This window comes from Octopus bimaculoides, chromosome 10, assembly GCF_001194135.2.
Source record: "Octopus bimaculoides isolate UCB-OBI-ISO-001 chromosome 10, ASM119413v2, whole genome shotgun sequence".
Classification (NCBI taxonomy): Eukaryota; Metazoa; Mollusca; class Cephalopoda; order Octopoda; family Octopodidae; genus Octopus; species Octopus bimaculoides.
The window spans coordinates 17,256,556-17,272,328 of record NC_068990.1 but is presented as its reverse complement, the minus strand read 5'-3'; the positions used below and the strand labels follow the sequence as shown (position 1 = coordinate 17,272,328).

The window sequence follows — 15,773 nt, the reverse complement described above, 5'->3', positions numbered from 1 at the left end:
AGTGGTTTCAGTGGGTTGGTACCAAGGCTGACCCTAGGGTGGCTGTTGCCCCAGGCAAGCTGAACTTCGGCATGTACAAGCTGATAGTTGTGGAAATTTTCTCGTCTTTGTCACGCTCTCCTTGGTGCCACCTAGCTCATAGCACCCTGGGCAACTGCTTGAGATGCTAGTACCTTGAGCCAGCCCTGGTTGGTACCAAAGAGGTTAAACATTTAACTCTTCTCATTTGCTTTGATTAATTTTGAAAAGCAATTTTGACACAAAGAGTTTAGTGAATACCATCACTTCCAGTACTTGACTGGTTCTTTATTTTATTATCCTTGGAGAGAAAGTTGAAAACACAATTTAAATACAATTTGATTCAAAACGTTGATTCTTGACCAAGGTCCATATGACTCTTTGGGGTCCATTTAAGATTTTGTTGAAATTTAAATGCAATAAATTGGTTATATTTAAACAATATATTAAAATATTTTAATTTTTTTTATTCAATTCCAAATAATTATAAAAATATGATTTTTCAAACATTAAATAGCTGGGGAGGAGGGTGGGGTCTGAGTAAAATAGGAATCAAGGGGTCCATAGAGAAAATAATGGTTGAGAACCACTGATTTAAAAGAACAAGATAGTTAAATCTCTTAAAATAGTTTTCCTAATTATTATTCTTCTAAAGTTTGTTTTCTTTCTTTCAGACTGTTGGTTTTGACCCAATAGTAACAGAAGAAGAAGCTCTGAAGTGCAATATTACGAAATTATCTCTTGAAGAAACACTTCGCTTGTCCCATTATCTCACAGTTCATACCCCATTGATTCCCCAAACCAAACGTAAGATTTGATACACTAATTACTGCTGTTTCATTATGTAATTAAACAATCATGTATGCTCAACGTTATTTGCAGCACATATGACTACATTACAACCCCACAACAAATATATTTATGCATACATATGTACGACAGGCTTCCAGGGAGTTTTTGCCTTTCTGTCTGCCGAATTCACTCATAAGGGTCATCTTCCATAGCCTGTGGCTAAAGATGACCCTCATCCAAAATGCTGTGCAGTAGGACTGAACCCAAAACCACAGGGCTGCAAAGCAAACTTCTTAACTGAGCTTCTTGAGTCTATGAAGATAATTTTTATATTTCTTCATGAAACTTGAAAAATAGATATAAATTAAAGAAGCAAACAAGATTAAATCTAGCATCATTCCCTAATTGTTTCTGCACTGATATTAAGTGTTGTTTTGTATTTTGTTTTTAATTTTATTTATTTATTTTTGGTCTTTTGTCTCAGATCTGATAAACTCTCAAACCCTGTCATCCTGTCCTAAGGGAGTAAAAGTGGTAAACTGTGCACGTGGTGGAATAATCAATGAGAAGGATTTGCTTTCAGCTTTAGAATCCGGTCAGTGTGGAGGGGCAGCACTTGACGTCTTTGAGCAGGTAAGAGTTTCATAATTAACCCTATTATTGCCATATTTTTCTTTATACTTTGTTTTAGATTATTTTAAAAATAATGAAGTTTGCTAAAATAATTTGGAATGTTAATTAATGTGAAAATTTGAAAGATTTTAATTACTTTAAAACAGGAAGTTTGTTTCATAAAATCTAAGGGTGGTCTTAAAATGGTTGATATCAAAAGGATTAAATCCCACCTTACCATCATTGGATGATGTAGTCTGGGATTTACTGTGATTAGATAAAAAATGACTGGATGGCTATGGTTGGAATGTCTTTGAACATAAGATCTGCTTAACCCTTTTGATATCATATTTGTAAATTCACTGTCCTTGCTTCAATTTATTTTGAAAATAATGAATTTAGTAAAATGTCTGTCATTATTAATCTGGTGTTTGGAGCATAAATTGGTTTCGAATTTTGGCCTAAGCCAGCAATTTTGTGGGAGGGAATTTGACCTTGGTAGAATTTGAACTTACAATGTAAAGACAGGTGAAATGCTGCCGAGCAATTTGCTTGGCGTGCTAATGATTCTGCCAACTTGGAACATTAATTAACATGAAATTTTGATAGGTTTTAATTTAGATCACTATTAAAAAGGAAGTTTCGATCATAGAACCAAAAGCAGTCTCAGACCAATTGGCATCAAAATAGGAGCTGTCATAGAAACAAGGGTGATCTCTAGTGGTTTGCTGTCAAAATGGTTAAAAATAGAGCCATGGCAATATGTTGACTGATTTCAGTATGTATTTGGTGCATTTTAAACATCTTTTGTATTTATATATCTTTTTCAAAAAAGATTTCTTATATTTTTTTTCTTACAGGAGCCTCCCACAAATTCCAACTTAATTCAGCATGAGAAGGTGATCTCTACTCCACATCTGGGAGCTAGCACTGTGGAAGCTCAGAAACGGTGTGGAGAAGATGCAGCACGGCAAATTGTTAACTTTGTGCAAGGTGTTGACTACACTGGAGCTGTAGGGATGCTGTTTTTCATATTTTCATTTTTCTCTCTTAAATGTATTTGTGTGTGTGTGTGTGTGTGTGTATAAAAATGTAAATAGATAGATATTGATAAATGTGTGGTGGTGGAACTTGATCTATACTTTATGATTGTGTTTCTGAAGTGTTTTGACATCAGTTTCAATCTTCACTCAGAATCTGTAATTGAAGGTGTCACTGCAATTACCATTACTTTTTGGTTTTTTGTGTAATGTATCTTTTCAGCATAATGTATCTTGGACTCATTGCCAAATATATTCCCACCTGCTTTTTTTTTCCTAAATGGCAAGAGTTTTCTGTGTCTCCTTGTCTCTCCTCTTCCTTTTTGTCTTTCTTTACCCTTCTTTAAATTTTATTAATTTGTACCTATGTGAGAAATCCATATTTGTTCATTGATATTTTTAGCTCAATGGTTTTGGCATTATGAATGCTTTTGACCCAAAGATTCAACCTTGGATGTCTTTAGCTTATAATTTTGGAATCATTATTTGGAAATACATTGAAAAGTTTCTTATGACTTCCTTCCAAGATGTGAAACTTGCAGTCAATTTAAAAGGTAAACCAACAATGTTTCTTTACAATCTACTTTGTTTTTTCTGACACAGCTTGACCATATCTCTAAAGTATCTCACCTCTTGGTGCTAGTTTACTCTGTAAGAAATCATGCCTAGAGAAATAGTTGCAATTCCTTGATTTGCCACATTTGTTTTGGCAAATTATTTCAGAAAAAAATTTCTCATTCTGTCTTTAAGTATAAGCATGACTGTGTGGTTAAAAAAGCAGCTTCCAAATCACATGGTTTCAGGTTCAGTCCCACAGCATAGTACCTTGGGCAAATTTCCCTCTACAATATAGTTGTACCAGATACTAGTGTCATGCAACTAGCACATAAAAGCAACCATTACTCTTGGAGTGGTTGGCGTTAAGGGCTTCCAGCTGTAGAAACCATGCGATATCAGACTGGAGTCTGGTGCAGCCCTGGTCAAACCGTCTAACCCATGCCAGCATGGACAACAGATGTTGAAAGTTGATGATGATCTTTGAAAACAAAATAAAGTAAACAAGCTGACAGGAGACCTGATGGCTGGTGAAAGAAACAGAAGTTTTATTTTCACCTGAAAGTAGAATTGTTTGGAAGAAAGAATTTCTATGAAAATATAAGAAAAAACTATATTGGTGCTATAGATTTAAGATGTGACTGGAATGTTTCAAAATAATTAAACCCTATTATTAACATTAGAATTATTCTAATAAGATCAAGATGGAATGTAGATAAGATGATCACCTCACTTTCCTTGCAGGATGTGCACTGTAGCTCCAACATCACAACCCTACTTTGTGATGTATCCACTGGGAAGCCACAACCAATCATCCCATTAGCCTGGTGCCGAAAGGTTTTTGATGTCCCACCCAGGTTCTAGAGCCACATAGTGTCTGCTGTGAAGCAAATTTATCTGGCACGGTATGGCCAAGCAAACAGGGGAGTGGACCAAGACCTGTATCCTCTGTCAACAAACCAAAGTCCATCAGCACACCAAAGCACCTCTTGACAATTATGAACTACCACAGGCCCATTCCTGCTACATCAGTCCCCTACCATCTTTGCAAGGTTGCTCATACCTTACTGACCTTGATAGACCACTACACGTTGGCCTGAGGCTATCCTTCTGCACAGTATGGAAACACAGGTCAGCTGCACCTTCATCACAAACTGGGTTGCTTGTTTCAGTGTCCCAGACAGCATCTCATCTGATCATGACCCTCAATTCACCTTGAATCTATGGAATGACATGTGACCTTTCTGGAATCACAATGAAGTGCACAACAGCCTACCATCCCTGGGCCAATGAGTTAGTGGAGAGATTTCACCGCTGCACTGCCCAAGAACTGGTTATGGATGAACTGTGGGATAGCTAGTGAGCTGGTCTGCAGGGAAGGGACTTCCAGCTCGGTAGAATTCCTCTGAAGCACCAGTTGGCTGATTGCTTTTGCCTTCACAGTATATAACCAAATGTAACAAAATAAATTCTACGTCATCACACTCTCGTTCCTAGTTGATTGCTTTTTATTGCTTAACTAAGCTATAAGGGTATTCTTTTATTTATTTTTTTTTTCTTCTTTAAATTAGTAAATTCTGGAATCCAATTTCAGGTTGTGGACTAAAAACTGCTAAAGACAGTATCATTGGTGCTTTTTATACTGGTATCTTGAAAGAAAATAACAGAAATGTTAATCTGGTGAATGCTTTCAAGATCTTTGACCAGAATAAAATGGATGTAAGTTTAATATGTTTATGATCTATAACATTCCAATATATATATATATATATATATATATTTCACTAAGGTATTGCAATGCTAATAACAGTGTTAGGACTCAATACACATATGCTTCAGTACAATTGTTTTCCAAAATAGATTGTGCTTCTTGTTTGAAGCTCCAAGGAAGCTTTAAGGTGATACTCAAGCACTCAGCTATGAGGGCATTGTACCATGTAGCAGAAACAGCTTTAAGCTAATGGAGTTAATATCTTAATTGTTTATTATATTTATATTCTCTACTAGCAGGACCTGTGAAAAATTCACGGAAAATATAAAAATATGTAAGCATCTGTAAACTGTGTGCTGGTGCCATGGGAAATGTTTCTATATTGTGACAGTTAAAGGCGGTGAGCTGGCAGAATCGTTAGCACGCTGGGTGAAATGCTTAACGATATTTCATCTGTCTTTACGTTCTGAGTTCAAATTCTACCGAGCTCAACTTTGCCTTTCATCCTTTCGGGATCGATAAATTAAGTACCAGTTGTGTACTGGAGTCAATCTAATTGACTGCCCCCCCCCCTCCCAAAAAATTTCAAAGCTTCTGCCTATAGTAGAAAAGTATATTGTGTAAAACTGATAACTATATAATCCAACCAAAATATCTGTTACGCAAACATAAACAGAATTGCTATTTAGCCTTAAAATACATCATATATATTCAGAGTACCCTCTTGGTTTAGTGGTATGGAATGTTTTTCTTGTTTGCCATTTGACGATGGCCATGCTGGAGCACCACTGTTTAGTCAATGAAATTGACCCCTAGACTTATTCCCTGTGAGCCTGGTGTTTATTCTATCAGTCTCTTCTGCTGAGCAGCTAAGTTGCAGGGATGCAAACACACCAACATCGGTTGTCAAGCAATGGGGACACACACACACACACACACACACACATATGACGGACTTGGTGGTGATGTTGGCTGGTGCGATTTTGTGGTTTGCTGGTAGGCCAAGAGAGATCCAGTTCTGCTTCTCATATTTTCTAAGTTAAGCTGCCTTTATTCTTGACTCATGTGTTCTTGATACTGTTGATCTCTGATCTCTCTTATTTTGAATATACACTTCTCTTTGGTCCTGGCTCATTTGTTGTTCTATCCTTTGCTGATTTCTTTCCCCCTTCTTTGTCTCATCCTTGAGTGATTGTTACTGATTCAGTGGCCCAGTAGGCATGGGTGTTGTGAAGTAGTAATAATACATAAGTGGTGGTTTCAAATCACTTCCAGAAATTACAAGATAGTTAAAAAAATTTTTATTTAAGCAACAACATTTCAACAATTTCTTTCTCTTATGTGTTACACATGCGTCAGATATATACAAAAAACAAATTGGCGTATTAATATTATTGATACTTGATAATGTCTCTTTGACAATCAAACATCTTAGTAGCATTTCTTTTGATTCTCTGTGTTTTGCGTTGAAATACTGCTGAGATCAATTTTGCCAGTCTTCCTTTTGGGGTTGATAAAATAAACTACCTGCCAAGTATTTGAGTTGATGTAATTGGCTAAAACTACTGGCCCTGTGCCAATTATTGTTGTAACAGTTAATATTTTATTATTTATTATTCAGGTTCAAGTGAATTATGAAGAATCTACAGCAGTCTTTTTTTCTGTTGATATTATATTGAAAGAAACGGTTGTGTGGAAGATTGGTGGAACTTCACAAGGGCATAACCCAACACTGCTCTATATTGGGAACAATTCTCACCTAACATGCCCTTTGACACTGAAAGACACTTTCTTATTTTTCCCAATCAGTAAACAAACTGAAATCATTGAACAGTTAATTCGTAAGTAAATATTGATCAGTTACAGTCTCTTTTATTCATATATTTTTCAGTTGAAATTTCCTAACCAAGAACATAGCTACATGGTTATGAAATTCAATTTGAAATTGTGTGCTTTCAATTATGTACACTGTTTGTATTAACCAGAGTGGTGTCTTGATCTTGTTTATTGCTTTCGCAACATTTTGGCTGTTGTACATTCCATTCTTCTTTTCGTGTCTTGTGTCAAACTCAGTTGTATCAGAATTTCAAACCTAACTCTTTGATTCACAGAGGTACACTATTCTCGTTCTACTCTCTGTGGAATGTATCAAAATTCTGATATAACAATCAAGTTCATCATAAGACACCTGAAGAAGGTTGGAGCGAACACAACTGAAACATAATGAAAGCAACAATCATGAGGTTACCAGTCTGACAAATACATAATATAGATTCTTCATTTCAGAAATATAGAATAGTATTGTATGGTTTCGAGTTCAATGTAGCTGAACAGTACCTTGCACAAGGGCCTTTTGCTTCACACTTGGTTTCAACAAAACATTCATCATTTAATGTCCACTGGATTTTTCTTTTTTGCAGGACAGGGGCAGATTTAATTCTTAACCACACGGCTATTTCTCCATGAAAATTGGTGTATTTAATCCATTGCTTGTTTAGAAACCTACTGCCTGGTCCTTAGATATCCCTTTAGCAGATTTCACTTTTAGGCTTTGCTCTTAGTCTCAGAATTTCATACCTTTTGAGGGGGAAAAAAAAAAGCATAATGAGTTGTGAGTATTGCTCTTTCACTTCTAAGTCATGCAAAAAAGAGTAAAAAATTATATTAAAAAGAACAAAGATCTATAACTGTAAAGGTCATTTGGTCAATTAGCATCTGTATTAGAAATGAAACCTTTCACACTTTAGCATTTAAACCAGCTGTAATCCAGCTAAAATAATCTACCGGTTTTATCTTCAGAACCAGCCAGATCTGGCCTCTCAACTTACCCTACAATGTCATTCTAAAAATAAACACTCATGTCATGGAAATTTTAAAGCTACAAGATAATGTGTAATAAATTAAAACCAATAAGCTTTACATCTGACGGAATAATCTCAATGCTAAAGGGTTAAAGTTCATTATCCATACTTGCAGGGGTCAAATGTGGGAGGTGTGTGGCTTAGTGGTTAGGGTGTTGGACTCGTGGTCTAAGATTATGGTTTCAATTCCTGGACCAGGCAATGTGTTGTGTTCTTGAGCAAAACACTTCATCATTTTATGTTGCTCCAGTCCACTCAGTTGATAAAAATGAGCAATTCTGGTGTCCTCTCCAGGAAAGAGTATCTATACACAAAGAGAATAAGAAACTAGCCTTGTTTTCGTTATGGGGTAATGTGGACTAACCTATGGGTCAGATGAAATTTGTTGAGGTAATTTTTTTTTTTTTGCAGCTGGATGCTCTTCCTGTCACTAACACTCTAATATTTCCTCAGGTCATTTCAACATGAATCACACAGATTTTTACAGAAGTTTAAAAGTGAATGACACCACTTTTATGGAGGTGATGTTTGTTTATAAATAGGGAATGATGTCAAGACAAAGCATGTACATAATGTGGGATATCCCCTGGCCTCCCCAACACAATCCATCACACTGCCCTTATCACTCTCTTTTCTCATTAACCCTTAACATCCCGTTCTTGTTTAACCCTTTAGCATTTAAGCCAGCCATGTCAGGCCCAAGTATTTTACCTGCTTTATGTACAAACTGGCCAGATCTTGCTTCTCAAAGCTACAAGACAATGCTCGATTAATTCAAAATAATGTGAATAAACATTACATTTGACAAAGTAATCTAAATGCTAAAGTTTTTGGTTTTGTTGTATTTAGCATATCATTATATATACTATGTCTTTAGCACTCCAGCAATGCTCTGTGAATCTAACTCTATACTCTTTGATAATATCTGATACTGGACAAAGGTTCCCGTACAATCATTCATTGGTCAGACGGTCTTTTCAAGTGACAGGCAAAGCTACTCTTAGCATACGAGTGGAGACTCAATCCAATTTTCTTTCCAGTTGGGAGGTAAGGGTCCATGTTGAGCTGCCATACAAAAGAACAGAGGTAGCAGCTGCTTGAAGGAGGCCCCTTTGGATGTGTAGGAGTCTAGATTTCCACATTAGAGTTAACTTGTTGATAGCATTCCAGACTTTATCATGATGTGTGTTTACATCACTTTCACCGCTAGACATTTTATTACCTAGATAAGTAAATTGTTAATGGAAGTTAACTGCAACCCCTCTGACTAGAACCTCTTAGATTAAAGTAGCCATCTGTGTATCATACTTTATGCAGGTACATCATGAAAGGCATATTCTTCCAAGGATAATGTCCCTTATGGATGCTTAAAAACACAAAAATGTCAGTAGCAGACAAATACTGCAATTAATTTGCCTTTTGTGATATATCTGCATTGAATATGACACACAGGTGGCTATTTTAATCTAATTTTGCTTTTGCTGCATCTAACAAATTTTCATTCAGCTAGGTGGCTTACCATAACATTAGTGATTTTTTTTTTTTCTTTTTTTTTTTTTTCCAGTCACTGTTTTCCTTTATCAGTTGTCTTAGTGTGCAGCTAGCAGTGGGTATGTGCTAGTGACAAGGACCAAAGAGGCCAAAATGTACACTTAACATTCTCACCTCTGCTAGTGAACAATTTTCATCTGCTACTAATATGATTTGTTTTTAAACACAGCGAGTTCATAAGAGATGTTATCTCCAGGTGAATGCTAGTTCATTTACTTTTTTTTATATGTAATACAGATAGCTATGTTATTTTATCTTTATCATTTAATCTTCTTCAGAGAAACAAGATGTGTGTGGAAACTCTTTGTCTTCTATAATAATGCCACATGAAAAGAAAAATGAAAGCTGGTGTGTTATTACTGCTCATGGGAAGCTGGATGCTCCTGAATCTGGAAAAGGTTTTGAAATGTGTTTCCAAGTCTCAGTCTCTCCTCTCTCAGAAGTATTACCATTTTAAACATTTGACATGGAATTATTTGAGAATTTTATAAACAAATGTCATTAAAGTTATTTGCTATATTATAATTATTGTTGTTGTTGATATTATTAGGTAAGGTGGCAAACTGAGAGAAGCACCAGTGCATTGGACAAAATCTTCAGTGGTTGACATTAGGAAGGGCATCCAACCATACAAGCCCTACCAAAACCGACAGTGATGTCTGATGCAGTCAGTCTTCTACCTAGCCAATCCCTGTCAAACCATCCAACCCATGGAAAACAGATGTTAAATGATGATAAAATGGCAAGCTGGTAGAATTGTTTGTTGGACAAAATGCTTTGTGGTATTTCTTATAACTCTTCCCATTTTGAGTTCAAGCTCTGCTACAATTACCTTTACTTTTCATTCTTTCAGGGTCAATGAAATAAAGTGCCAGTTGAGCACTTTATTGGTGTAATCGCCTTACTTGCTTCCTCTAAAATTGTTGGCCTTGTGCCAAAACAATTATTTAAGACATCGCACAGCATCAAATATTATGATGTTGATTGGAGATATTGTGTCTACCGAGGGTTTGTACTCTGTCAAGTCACAACAAAGACCTCAGACAGACAGTACTTTACACAATATGTGTGTTGTTCCAAGTAGTGCTGATTTTTGCAATACACCTAGATTGTAGGGCATTTCTAAAGTTTTCAGATGTTTCTTCAGGTTGGGTGGTATTGAACCCAATGCTCCGATGACAAGAACAATCTTTGTTTGACTCTTGTAGCTGTCACATCTTGGCGATCTCAGGTCTCTGTATTCATCAATCTTTTCTCCTTCTTTCATGATAATATGTTGATCTCCTGGCACTGCCATATCAATTATTAGGCACACTTGTTTGTCCCTCCTGAAGGTTACTATATTCGACCACTGGTGCTCTAATACCTTGTCTGTCTGGAAGTCAGTCCCAGAAAATTTTTGCCTTCCCCTTTTCGTCTATTACCTTTTCTGCTGTATGTTGGTACCAAGCACCTGTTACCTTGTATCCATACTCCTGGTATAGTAGCCAATGGAAGTTTTGGGTTACCTTGCTTGTACTCTTTTTCTGTGCAAGACTTTCACAAGCACTAACAATGTGAGTCACACTTTCAACCCTCTTTCAACAAATTCTGCAGAGTTTCATTGCACTTGTGTGGTATATATATATATATATATATCTTTTCACTGAGTTGGTATTCAATGCCTGATCCAAGGCAGCGATGATTAAGCTTTTGGTCCTCCATGATATTTCCTGGTCTTTTAAGTTGTTAGTTTCACGGTGGAACTATAACTTTGATATGTTTCGGCCAGTATAGGCCCAGGCCATGTCTAGCTGACCATGTAATTCCTTGTGGAGTAGAGTTTCTTCTCTCTTGTGGGCTATTTGTGATCAGAATTCATTAGCACTCTCAAGTCCATTTTTGGTAAATCCGTCTGCATTAGCAGCATACTGTAGCAGGTCTTGTTTGCTATTTACCAAATACTCTGCCCTATTTCTTCTTTCACTGTTGATGCATTTTAGGCGATGAAGAGTGTCCCAAGTAATGAACATAGAAAACAGTGACAAGCTGAGATTATTAGCAGGAGAGCATCAGTTGCTGTCAATCTTTCACTCAGTGCACATTGCTGTTTCAAATCGTTTTGCCTTCTCTTGAATTCTTTTTTGTTTTTAGTATTTAGTTATTCCTTTTTACATTTTGAGTTCAAATCTTACCAAAGTAAGATTTTGTTAAGTCACAGGGATGTAGATACACTAACACTGGTTGTCAAGCAGTGGAAGCAGGGGACAAAGACATGCACACACATATATATACAAAAGGTTTTTTTCAGTTTCCATCTACAAAATCTACTTACAAGCCTTTGGTTAACCTGAGGTTATAGTAGAAGATAATTGCTTGAGGTGCCATGCAGTGGAACTGTACCCACAACCATGTGGTTAGGAAGCAAACTTCTCAACCACACAGCCACACTAGTTTTTATGTTCTGAGTTCAAATCTTGCTGAGATAATAGCTTTCATTTTTATTATTACAAAGGTGGAAAGATAGAATCCATAAATTATCAGACGCAATGCTCTGAAATACTTAGTGTTGGGGTCAATTTTCTTTTATAAGAGATTTGAGGAAATTATTGTTGAAAAATTGCAACAGCTAAATACCATGATAGTATGGGTTAGATGATTTGACAGGATTTGATGGGTCCTAGGACTGCATCGTGCTCTACTGTGCATTTTGAAATGATGGATCTTTTTTAAAACGGGGGCCACATTTTTCATTAACGAAACACTTTGAGACTTGGAACACTGGTAGAATGTATCATATAAAACATCTTTTTCTCTTAGTCTTCTTAAAAAAAAAAAGAAATCCATAAATTATTCCATGTTAAAGTTGTATTTCTGTAATTTCAGCCGATATACATTAAGTGCCGACTACATAAACAAACGATTCTGAAACAATTAACTCTAACCCTAACCCTACGGTTAGGGTTAAAGCAAATTTAAAATGAAAAAAGCAAATAAAACGAAGAATCGTTTGTTTATGTAGTCGGCACTTAATGTATATCGGCTGAATGGATGTCAGTGATTGGTTGAAATTATCGAAATAAGACAATTTTTTACATGAAATAAATTCGAATACAAAAATATTTTTCTGTTCTATAACACAAAATAGATAAGTATACGAAGTTTGAAAGTCTTTCGGTACCAAAAACACTACGTAAAACATTAATGAAAAATGTGGCCCCCGTTTTAAAAAAGATCCGAAATGATTTCTACAGCCGAATGCCCTTCCTGATCCCAATCATTTTACAGTATATACTGGGTGCTTCTTTTCATGGCACCAGTACAAGTGAAGTCACCATGCAGCTTGCAAGAGTACACATCCCAAAACAACTTTATACCAAGAGATGTGAAGGGGCCAGAGCAGGTTTCTTGCTGTACAGTAGCTACATGGTGACTCAACTTTTAGAAGGGAGGGTTGAGCTACAAAGCGATAAAAAGTGATGAGGTACCTGGGTGAGGTAAGAGGAAACACTCAAGAAATGAGGTGAGTCGGGAGAGAACTGGGAGTGTGGATAGGCAGAGACTGCAAGAGTGCACAGGAGTGTGAGGGGTGAACATAATGAAAGAAGGACAACCAACGATATAGCAGGGTAGTAATGATTATTCAGCAGACAGGAGAAGGATTAGAAAGAGAAATATGTGGTTGGGTTGGTTGCAAGAATGTAGTGAAGAGAGCTGCAGGTGAAGTGCTTGGAGAGAATGACAGACGTGGAGAAGGAGAGAGAATTTGGCTAAGGGTGATCAATATAAAATGTGGGTGAAAAGGACGGTATTAAGAATAAAAGATAAATATCAAGTGAAATGATTCCAGGCTGTAAGAAAGATGGTGGTGGTGGCAGGGTTCCTTGTTTCAATTTTTAAATTATTGAAGAATTTAGTAAAATGATTTTGTCCTTAAGTTGGTGTTTGGAATATAAATTAACATGAAATTTTGATGGAAGGTTTTAATTTAGATCACTTTAAAATAGAAAATTTGTATCATACAACCAGGGGTGGTTTCTGGCAAGCTGGTATCAAAAGGGTTAAATGAATAGAAATAACATAGGGGACTTTTCTGTCTAGCGAAGGACATAAGAATCTCTCTGGTGCTGGTACCATGATAAAAATGTACCCAGTATGCTCATTACGGTGGTTGGTGTTAGGAAAGGCATTCAGCTATACTTAGAATGAAACATTCAAGTGAGTTGTGGTACCCTGACTCATCTAGAAGGCTGGTGAGAAGAACGGATGTGAAGTGATGAGGATTATGATCTGTCACTGTTAGAAATCATTTACTTGTAAAAATATATTGCAGTTTATATGTTGGTTCTAGTGATTGTTTTATAGTATTGCGGCTGTGTGATTAAGAAGTTTCACTTCCCAACCACATGGTTATAGATTCGGTCTCACTGCTCAGCACCTTGAACAAGTCTCTTCTATTATAGCTACCAACTGGTCAAAACCCTGAGAGTGGATTTGGTAGGCAGACACTGAAACATCAACATCATCATTTAACCTCTGTTTTCCAATCCAGCACAGCTTGGACAATTTGACAGCAGCTTGATGAGCTCGGGGACTGCATGAAGCTCCAATGTTTGCTTTGGCAAAGCTTCTATGGTTGGATGCTCCTCCTAATGCCATCCACTTTACAGAGTGGTCTGGGTGCTCTTTATGTGGCATCAGCACCACTGAGGTCACCAAGTAACCTCCAAGTCAAAAAACCCTCAACTGAAAGGTCTCTTTGTCTTATCACTTGCCTTCAACTATCACAATGATATCATCACTCAAGTGGTATCATTTGTTTCCAGTCTTCCAAGAAAACATGTTCAGCCATAGGAAAATATTACGTTGGAAACAAGTGAATGCTGGTGATAGGAAGGGCATCCAGCTGTAGAAAATTTGCCCTAATGAAGTCCATCATTCATGCAAGTGTAGTAGAATGGATGTTAAAACTGATGGCTATATATGATATATTTTACAAGGTCTGATCAATAAGTATCCGGACTGTTGCCATAGTAACAAAGCTAAAGCATGCAGAGTGAAGCTGCTTGGCACAGATTGACCTTGAACTCTGTTGTGTATGTGCACTAAGTTTTAACGTTCTAGCTCACTTCAGTGCTTTGAAGGAAGGTGTGTAGCGTGTGATTGTTGCATTGACCTTGACAAAATATGTTGTCATGGCGATAACTGCTCAGAGGCCTACACAAGGCTGCAGAAAGTGTATGAGCTGCTCACAAGTGTACGAGTGGTTCAGACATTTCCAAGATGGCCAAAAAAGTGTCAATATTGTTGAATGTTCTGGGAGACCCACAATCAGTAGAACTGAGGAAAACATTGCAGCTGTGAGGGAAAATTGTTGAATCCCCATCCATAAGTTATCAGAGGATGTGCAGATTAGTTATAGTTCAGCACAGTCTATTATCACTGAAGATTTGGGTATGAGACGCGTGACTGCCAAGTTTGTGCCAAAACTGCTTTCAGCTGACCAAAAAGACACTCGGGTATCTGTTGCACAAGATCTCCTTGATCGTGTCAAGAACGATGAAAAATTTTGGAAAACTTTGCATAGGCACCTGAGCAGGTATCGCCAAGTTTTAGCAAAATTTGATGCCAGTTCTCTACTCAACCTTCTCCTTCATGGTCAATGTGAAGATCACATGCTACACACTTTCCTTCCAAGTACTGCTGTAAACAGCAGAAGTGAGCTAGAACGTTAAAACTTACTGCACATGCACAGCAGAGTTTAAGGTTAATCTGTGCTAAATGGCTTCACACTCCATGCTTTAGCTTCGTTACTATAGTAACAATCTGCATACTTACTGATGGAACCACGTATAGCAATCAGATATTTTAAAACATAAGCTTTTGTATATTTACCTATAGGTTGACAGTGGCTATAAACTTGTGCGTTATCGTAGATCAAATCAGCAGGTATAGAATCTCCAGCATTCAAATTTGTCTTAGTATTGGTAACCAAAACACTTATTTTCTTATATTTTTGTATACATGTTGTCTGATTTCTGCAAAGATAAGAAGAGACATTGAAAAACAATTGTCAGCATAACCATTCTGTCATTACATGTCTTAACCTTTTCTTTTACTATAAATGTGTGTTTATATGTATAAATGTGTGTATATATATATATGTGTGTGTATGTATGTATATATATATATATATATATATATATATATATATAATTTATATAAGGGCATTAACTATATAGTAATGCCTCATGCTTAGAGGGACTAAAAAAGTCAAAAACTACGAAAAAATAAGCAACATATTTACCAAAAGCGAGGGAATGCAACTTTCAAAAATTAATCTCTTAAAAACATATAACTTAACGGCAAACCACTGGTTTCTCAATTAATACAGCAAAAACTGTGATGTGAGCTGCATCTTTTGTTCATCAGTACACGTATGGTCGAGACACATAAAAAATAAACAAAAATCAACATACCACGAATATACCCAACAATAGTACGATGACTTCTGTTCATTATTATATATCCGTGAAAGAGGTTAGAATTTATCCGGTTGCATCTCAGTAACACTGTGCTTATACAGAATAATATTCAGCACTAAATATATTCTAATTATTTATAATATAATATAGGATAAAATCTTTATAAGAA

At 36.5% G+C, this 15,773-nt stretch overlaps 2 protein-coding genes across 3 annotated transcripts in view; one reads left to right on the top strand and one right to left on the bottom strand.

Moving 5' to 3' along the window:
* LOC106883983 (D-3-phosphoglycerate dehydrogenase) overlaps nucleotides 1-9,665 on the top strand; it is a 14,109-nt gene extending 4,444 nt beyond the window's left edge. For both annotated transcript variants that reach the window (XM_014935143.2, XM_052971063.1), the window contains exons 5-11: nucleotides 693-825; nucleotides 1,295-1,443; nucleotides 2,283-2,435; nucleotides 2,866-3,016; nucleotides 4,612-4,736; nucleotides 6,350-6,569; nucleotides 9,419-9,665. In XM_014935143.2, the coding sequence (XP_014790629.2) occupies nucleotides 693-825; nucleotides 1,295-1,443; nucleotides 2,283-2,435; nucleotides 2,866-3,016; nucleotides 4,612-4,736; nucleotides 6,350-6,569; nucleotides 9,419-9,597 (1,110 nt within the window). In that variant the 3' untranslated portion in view covers nucleotides 9,598-9,665. The remainder of the gene's footprint in view (nucleotides 1-692; nucleotides 826-1,294; nucleotides 1,444-2,282; nucleotides 2,436-2,865; nucleotides 3,017-4,611; nucleotides 4,737-6,349; nucleotides 6,570-9,418) is intronic.
* LOC128248878 (uncharacterized) overlaps nucleotides 6,015-15,773 on the bottom strand; it is a 15,635-nt gene continuing 5,876 nt past the window's right edge. The window contains exons 4-5 of the mRNA XM_052971064.1: nucleotides 15,015-15,157; nucleotides 6,015-7,305 (exon numbers count right to left, since the gene is read on the bottom strand). Of these exons, the coding sequence (XP_052827024.1) occupies nucleotides 7,292-7,305; nucleotides 15,015-15,157 (157 nt within the window). The 3' untranslated portion in view covers nucleotides 6,015-7,291. The remainder of the gene's footprint in view (nucleotides 7,306-15,014; nucleotides 15,158-15,773) is intronic.